General features: G+C 41.4%; 1 protein-coding gene across 1 annotated transcript; it reads right to left on the minus strand.

Moving 5' to 3' along the window:
* Positions 1-272: 272 nt before the first annotated feature.
* Positions 273-6238, minus strand: gdf5 (growth differentiation factor 5). The gene is made up of 2 exons (XM_014165839.2): positions 5205-6238; positions 273-3749 (listed from the first exon to the last, which is right to left on the minus strand). The coding sequence occupies exons 1-2, from the start codon at positions 5950-5952 to the stop codon at positions 2887-2889; spliced, it is 1611 nt and encodes a 536-aa protein (XP_014021314.1). The 5' UTR covers positions 5953-6238; the 3' UTR covers positions 273-2886.
* Positions 6239-8678: the final 2440 nt, after the last annotated feature.

Genomic DNA, 8678 nt, shown 5'->3' on the forward strand with positions numbered 1-8678 from the left:
TTTCCACATTTTGTTGTGATACAGCCTGAATGAAAAAAGTATTCAATTGAGATGTTTTGTCACTGGCCGACACACAATAATCCAGAATGTCAAAGTGGAATAAAGTTTTTTTACAAATTAATAAAAAATTAAAAGGTGAAATGTCTTGAGTCAATAAGTATTCAAACCCTTTGTTATGGCAAGCCTAAATAAGTTCAGGAGTAAAATTGTGCTTAACAAGTCACATAATAAGTTGCATGGACACTGTGTGGAATTTTATTGTATAACGTGATTTTTTTAATGACTACATAATTTCTCTACCCCACACATACAACGATCTGTAAGGTCCCTCAGTTGAGCAGTGAATTTCAAACACAGATTCAACCACAAGACCAGAGAGGTTTTCCAGTGCCTCACAAAGAAGGGCATGAATTGGTAGATGGGTAGAAATGTCAAAAGCAGACCTTGGTTATCCCTTTGAGCACGGTGAAGTTATTAATAACACTTTGGATGGTGTATCAATACACCAAGTCACTACAAAGATACAGACCTCCTTCCTACCTCAGTTGCCGGAGAGGAAGGAAACCACTCAGGGATTTCACCATGAGGCCAATGGTGACTTTAAAACTGTTACATATTTTAATGGATGCGACAGGAATAAATTGAGGATGGATCAACAACATTGTAGTTACTCCACAATACCAATCTAATTGACTGAGTGAAAAGAAGGAAGCCTGTACAGAAAACAAATATTCCAATGCATGCATCCTGTTTGCAACAAGGCACTCAAGAAATACTGCAAAAAATGTAGCAAATTCAATTCACTTTTTTTCCTGAATACAAAGTGTTATGTTTGGGGCAAATCCAATACAACACATTACTGAGTGTCACTCTCCACATTTTCAAGCATAGTGGTGGCTGCATCATGTTATGGCTTTGCCTGTAATCATTAAGGACTGGGGAGTTTTTCAGTATAAAAAATAAACGCAATGGATGTAAGCACAGGCAAAATCCTAGGAGAAAACCTGGTTAAGTCTGCTTTGCACCAGACACTGGGAGATGAATTCACCTTTCAGCAGGACAATATCCTAAAACACAAGGCCAAATCTACACTGGAGTTGTTTATCAAGAAGACAGTGAATGTTCCTGAGTGGCCGAGTTACAGTTTTGAGTCAAATCTTCTTCAAAATCTATGGCAAGAACTAAAAATGGCTGCCTAGCAATGATCAACAACCAATTTGATAGAGCTTGAAGAATTTTGAAAAGAATAATGGGCAAACGTTGCACAATCCAGGTGTGGAAAGCTCTTATAGACTTACCCAGAAAGACTAACAGCTGTAATCACTGCCAAAGGGCTTCAACAAAGTATTGGCTCAGGGGTGTGAATACTTACAGTACCAGTCAAAAGTTTGGACACACCTACTCATTGAAGGGTTTTCTTTATGTTTACATTTGAGATTCTTCAAAGTAGCTTTGCCTTGTTGACAGCTTTGCACACTCTTGGCATTATCTCAACCAGCTTCATGAGGTAGTCACCTGGAATGCATGTCAATTAACAGGTGTATCTTGTTAAAAATATATTTGTGGAATTTCTTTCCTTCTTAATGCATTTGAGCCAATCAGTTGTGTTGTAACAAGGTAGGGGTGGTATACAGAAGATAGTCCTATTTGGTAAAAGACCATGTTCATATTATGGCAAGAACAGCTCAAATAAGCAAAGAGAAATGACAGTCCATCATTACTTTAAGACATGAAGGTCAGTCAATGCGGAAACTTTCAAGAACTTTGAACATTTCTTCAAGTGCAGTCGCAAAAACCATCAAGCGCTATGATGAAACTGGCTCTCAGAAAAGGAAGACCCAGAGTTACCAGCCTCAAAAATTGCTGCCCAAATAAAGGCTTCACAGAGTTCAAGTAACAGACACATCTCAACATCAACTGTTCATAGGAGACTGTGTGAATTAGGCCTTCATGGTCGAATTGCTACAAAGAAACCATTACTAAAGGACACCAATAAGAAGAAGACACTTGCTTGGGCCAAGAAACACAACCAATGGACATTAGACTGGTGGAAATCTGTCCTTTGGTCTGGAGTCCAAATTTGAGATTTTTGGTTCCAACTGCCGTGTCTTTGTGAGACGCGATGTGGGTGAATGGATGATCTCCACATGTGTATTTCCCACCATAAAGTATGGAGGATGAGGTGTCATGGTGTGGTGGTGCTTTGCTGGTGGCACTGTCTGTGATTTATTTAGAATACCAGGCATACTTAACCAGCATGGCTACCACAGCATTCTGCAGCGATACGCCATCCCATCTGGTTTGGGCTTATTGGAACTATCATTTGTTTTTCAACAGGACAATGACCCAACGCACCTCGAGGCTGTGTAAGGGCTATTTTACCAAGAAGGGGAGTGATGGAGTGCTGCAGCAGATGACCTGAGGCAGCACTCAACCAAATTGAGATAATTTAGGATGAGTCAGACCACAGAGTGAAGGAAAAGCAGCCAACAAGTGCTCAGCATATGTGGGAACTCCTTCAAGACTGTTTGAAAGCATTCCAGGTGAAGCTGGTTAAGAGAATGCCAAGATGCAAAGTGTGAAAAGCTGTCAATAAGGCAATGGGTGGCTATTTGAAGAATCTCAAATATAAAATATATTCTTACTTGTTTAACACTTTTTTGGTTACTACATGATTCCAGATGTGTTATTTCATAGTTTTGATGTCTTCACTATTATTCTACAATGTAGAAAATAGTACAAATAAGTAAAAACCCTTGAATGACTCGGTGTTCTAAAACTTTTGAGTGTTAAACAATCTGTTTACTCAAAAGATTTAACTCAAACTCTGTAGGATTTCAGGCTGAACTATAAAACCATGACCTCAGATGAGTCTTTCGTCCATTGCTACCTGCAGCCGCAGGACTCCACCACCATGTCCTCATACTGTTTGTAGACCACATTATTGGCCGAGTCAATGTAGAGGATGCTGATTGGGCTGAGGCGAGTGGGCACGCAGCAGGTGGGTGGAGTCGAGTCGGGGTCCATGGAGTTCATGAGCGTCTGGATGATGGCGTGGTTGGTGGGCTCAAGGTGCGAGCGAATAGGGAAGTCACACACCCCGTCGCAGTGATAGGCCTCATATTCTAGTGGGGCGATGATCCAATCATCCCAGCCCATCTCCTTGAAGTTGACGTGCAGCTGCTTCCTGTGGCAACGAGGCTTGGGGTTCTTGGCCAGCTTCTTGCCGCGGGTGGTTGGAGCTCGGCGCATGCGCCGCTGAGTGAACAGGTATTCGTACACAGTCTTGTTGTCGTGGCCCGACCGAGCTTTGATCTCATTGTAGAATAAGTCATTTTTCTTTGTGCGCCCGAACATGAGGAAAAAGGCCTTCTCTTTGGTTTGCCTGCCCAGACGACTGAAGCCCAGTGCCCTGAGGTCCACGGGGCGTCCCCGTTCTAAACCCTCCAGCTCGAAGCAAAGCTGGACGGTGTTCTTGAAATTCTTGAATAGTTTCCAAATGTCAAACACTTCCCATTTGGGCGAATTGTGGTCCTTGATGGTTTGAGTTTGGAGCAGTGTAGCTTTCTGCTTACCTGCTACACAAGTGAAAAGCTTCAGGCAGAAAACTCTGTCAGTGGAAAGTGCTTTGTTTGGATCAGCCAGTCTTTTCCTGAGTATACGCAGCTCGGCACCCAGTAACCCCTCCTTCTCCAGGGAACTGATGTTGAAGTAATACTTCTGTCTTCTCAGCTGGGGGATACGGGCATCTGTAAAAGAAGATAACAGAGTCAATGGCAAGAATAACCATCATATTGACATGTTTCTTTACATGTTAATGTGGCTTCTCAGGTAAGACACGGGTGGTAAGAGTTATGTGTAATATTTTTCTTTGGTGAGGGAAAGCATGGCCATATAAAAATGAAAGGCAGCATTTTCTTCCAGGCACATTATGCGTTTGAAATTACGTTAAAACCAGACATTTGCAGACTACATACCACATTGAACTGTAAACAGACCATTATTATCGACCTGCAGCTGTTTATGAGTGGATCTACCACCATGTCATACGGCCTTCCCTGTGGCTCAGTTGGTAGAGCATGGTGTGTGCAACGCCAGGGTTGTGGGTTCGATTCCCACGGGGTGCCAGTACAAAAAAATAATTATGTATGAAATGTATGCATTCACTACTATAAGAGCGTCTGCTAAAATGTAAAATATGGCATTTGTTAAGAGTGGACCAGACAAATCCTGAACAACACAAAAATATTGAGAAAGGGTAGAGTGACTTGCACATTTAGGAGCCCAACCAGAGATAAAAAAAAATTGAGGAAGGAAGAGGAGGAGAAAGAGGTGATGGGGAAGAAGTGTCTGCTATTTTACAGATGAAAAAATGTAATATCTGGCAAGGGATCAGTTACAACTTCTTAGTCATACAAAGGGGAAGGTCACCAACCTGTTATACAAATAAAGGGCAAAATTAAAGTACATGAATTGCTTGAAATGTAAACCTTTAGCAGCTAGAGATATAAGTAAACCAAGGTCATTTAAACATTATTTTAAAGAGCAAATAAATTATTATTTGTTTACACTTTAGAGGCTTTAAATAATTGAGGGAATTTTTAATTTTACTAGGCAAGTCAGTTAAGAACAAATTCTTATTTTCAATGACGGTTCAGGAACAGTGTTCAAGGGCAGATTTTTACCTTGTCAGCTCAGGATTTGATCTTGCAACCTTTCGTTTACTAGTCCAACGCTCTAACCACTAGGCTACCTGCCGCCCCAATAATGACTATGCACATGGCTACTGACAGTGTGACAGACCCATAACCAAGAGTTTTAAAAACTATTATGTCAAACACCAAGAAACCTTTTGACTTAAGCTTCAAGTTTGCTTCGACTTTAGCTTGACTTTACCTCTTTAATAAAGAGGTTGGTTTGATGAGCATAGGCCTACCATAAGTCACACACTGTCTCTTGGATATGTTTAATTTATCAACTTAACAAAATGCTACAATTAAAGATAAATAAGCATATTCAGAATTGATTATAATGATTAGATTTTCTTTGGCAAAGGTGAACAGTTACTTTTATTGGACCACTTATCCATAATTTATAAGCCTTATTTTGACTTTGCAAGCAGTAAAGCAGATTTTTGTGTATTATGAGACACCACTGTTATTATTTTTGTATAACTCATTGTTTATATGGCATCAAAAGTTTACCTTGTCCTTTATCCACAAAGCTTGTGATGGTGTTGGCCATGCCAGCCTCGTGCAGCACACTAGTGTTCACCCCTCCTGTGGATAGTGACCAATACAGTGACAACATGTAGTCATGCGGAGTTACCAATAGGAGCTTTGGAGAGTATCTGCCGTTAAGTTTGCCCGTTGCTTTGCCGCTCATTTGGGCCAACCAAGCGATGTGCTTTTGCACATCAACGACATTTTGCTGTCCAGTTCGTGCTGATGTTGCAGCTCTGGGGACAGTGTTTCCTTTGCTCTGTCCAGGCCTGCCTTTGCCTGTTTGCATGCTCAACGCCACGGGAGCAGGCGCAGCTGCTGCTTTAGTAGCATCCCCGCCGAGTACCCAATAGCGCACAGCCTCCTTGGGCCCCAAATTGACAGCTCCACGAGCACGGCTGACCGTTACGCTGTGTTGTGATGACACTGATGTCACAGCTTTCGCTTTGGCTGCCTCGCCCTTTATCAGCGGGGGTCCTGTTCTAATGCGCGTGATCCTCGCAGCACTTAGAGACTTCCAACCCCCTGCGCCGTAGTTTCCTACCGTCGACCTGGCAGTTGAGCCAATTCCCGGGTTGGCTCCTTCACCTGCTCCGCCTGTGTGCTCCTTGCCTCCGCTCTCGGGTGCGCACTCTGCAATGCCGGTATGGCTCAGTGACGCTGGAATAAAGTCCAGGTATAAGAGAGTCCAACACCCCAATAAAAGAGGGACACTTTTCAGTACTTTCATCCTCTGATCTTCCTTTGAATTTTAGCCAGGGAGAAATGCGCACAGGCTTTTCCCGTTTGAAATAAGTAAACATGAACAAGTTTGGAAATGTGAAAATGTGGACTAAAAGTTAGTGTTCTATGGTAAATTACACTATGCAAACCGTTACTCCCAGAGCCGCTATTCAGTACCATAGTGATGCAAATGTCCTGTTGCTGGTCTTGCTTTCCAATATGCAGTAGATGTCCGACAAGGTTAGCATTGAGAGGAGAAAACTTGACTTCGCTTAAACTCCAACTATTCTGCTCGATATCTTGTAAGAGACTTGTTTAAATCCCATTTTTTTTCCAAGAGGGGAGAATGGCGTAATGCTGCCACAGTTTTTTCCCCTCAAAGTTTGAACCCCATCCAATGAAAATATTTCACACACAGAAACCTGCAGGTGCTCTGAAATCTCTACAAACCTGAACTAAGGAATTGGAAAAGGAATTCCAAAGCAAACCAGTTTAATTACTCTCTGATGTCATGCTGTCTAAACTAATTTAAGTGCAATATTTATTCTCAAATCTTCTTTGCTCTTCCCACCACTATGAGTCATACTCTACATAAAAAGTCACTAAAAGACAAAGCTTTGCATTATGTCATTTAAAATGACCGTTTACTCAAGCTCCTAACATCTTTAAACAGAGGGCAGAATAGAAAGGAAAGATGCTTGGGAACTCTTATTAGTTGTGCTAAATAAATTATGCAACACCATTAATCTCACTGTTTCTGTTGATAAACCATTTATAATGGATTTAAAAAAGTTTTAGACCTGTTTACATGACAAAAAGAGGATTTGTAGCTCATTCTTTTATACTACTTATTCCCCCCACAAAATTGTGACTGCTAGCGAAAAGCTCATAGTTTGTATTGTGCATTTTATTTATAGATCACATACAATGGATATCCATTGTTTCCATAGTGTTTCTTTATAGGATATACTGTAGGCTGCATAAAAGCTTCCATATTTCAAATATTTAGGGCCTTATTCAATAAAACGTATTGCTATCCCAGGTGGCGTATAACTAATTCAAAATCCATCTTGGACTGCAAGTGTAACGGAGGTGTTCCTTATAACCATGCTTGTATGATGAGTAACCTTGCCTGAGATATGGATTTGTGTTTTCTCCTTGAGCCAATGCCTTTAGTTTAGTGGGCTAATAAAGTCTTGCTGTACTCAAACAAGCCGGGTTCAAAACTGAGGTGGTCACACAGGAACATTGTGGATTCATGTTTCCAGGGTGAAACCAACATTTTTTTTTTTACATATCACAAGTATAGTAGTTGCCTGGGAGTAAGCCTCTTATTCCAGAAACCCTCCTAACTGGTTTTGATTGAATAGGGGGCTTCGTTTCTCGATACTTTATAATGCCAAGGCAAGCCAACATCTCTGGCTAAGACTGTGCTTTAGAAATAATTACATGCCAAAACCAGGGTTACATTTTGAAAATTGGCAGGCAGATGTGTCTCAAGTGGTTTGAAATAGGAGCTAGTGTTTATGTATGTTTGAGCATTCTTCCTTTACCTGTGGAACTCTCCCAATCTGTATAGGCCGGGTATGTATGAAAATGTATGTGGGGCATTGAATAAAGTGACCATATTGGTCACATGTACATGGTTAGCAGATGTTAATGCGAGTGTAGCGAAATGCTTGTGCTTCTTGTTCCGACCATGCAGTAATATCTAACAAGTAATCTAACAATTTTACAACAACTACCTTTTACACACAAGTGTAAAGGAATGAATAAGAATATGTACATAAAAATATATGGATGAGCGATGTCCGCACAGCATAGGCAAGATGCAGTAGATGGTGTAGAGTAAAGTATATACATATGAGATGAGTAATGTAGAGTATGTAAACATTATATAGTGGCATTGTTTAAAGTTACTAGTGATACGTTTATTACATACAATTTTTAATGATTAAAGTGGCTAGAGATTTGAGTCAGTATGTTGGCAGCAGCCACTCAATGTTAGTGATGGTTGTTTAACAGTCTGATGGCCTTGAGGTAGAAGCTGTTCTTCAGTCTCTCGGTCCCAGCTTTGATGCACCTGTACTGACCTCACCTTCTGGATGATAGCGGGTTGAACAGGCAGTGGCTCGGGTGGTTGTTGTCCTTGATGATCTTTTTGGCCTTCCTGTGACATCGGATGGTGTAGGTGTCCTGGAGGGCAGGTAGTTTGCCCCCAGTGATGCGTTGTGCAGACCTCACTACCCTCTGGAGATTCTTACGGTTGTGGGCGGAGCAGTTGCCGTACCAGGCGGTGATACAGCCCGACAGGATGCTCGCGATTTTGCATCTGTAAAAGTTTGTGAGTGTTTTTGGTTACAAGCCAAATTTCTTCAGCCTCCTGAGGTTGAAGAGGCGCTGTTGCGCCTTCCTCACCACGCTGTCTGTGTGGGTGGACCATTTCAGTTTGTCCGTGATGTGTATGCCGAGGAACTTAAAACTTTCCACCTTCTCCACTACTGTCCCGTCGATGTGGATGGGGGGGGTGCTCCCTCTGCTGTTTCCTGAAGTCCACGATCATTGCACATCAACTTTATGATCCCTTCTATTCAGTACTGCTTTAGTTTTATTTTGTTATAAAATATTACATTTTTAAATGAAAGATTTACCCATTTTGATTATTCAAAAAATATATAACATTCAAAATGGATGAGTGTTTATGAGTCTGCAGTGTTAGTTGTTTCAGAGACC

The sequence above is a fragment of the Salmo salar genome, chromosome 22 (genome assembly GCF_965601325.2).
Source record: "Salmo salar chromosome 22, fSalSal1, whole genome shotgun sequence".
Classification (NCBI taxonomy): Eukaryota; Metazoa; Chordata; class Actinopteri; order Salmoniformes; family Salmonidae; genus Salmo; species Salmo salar.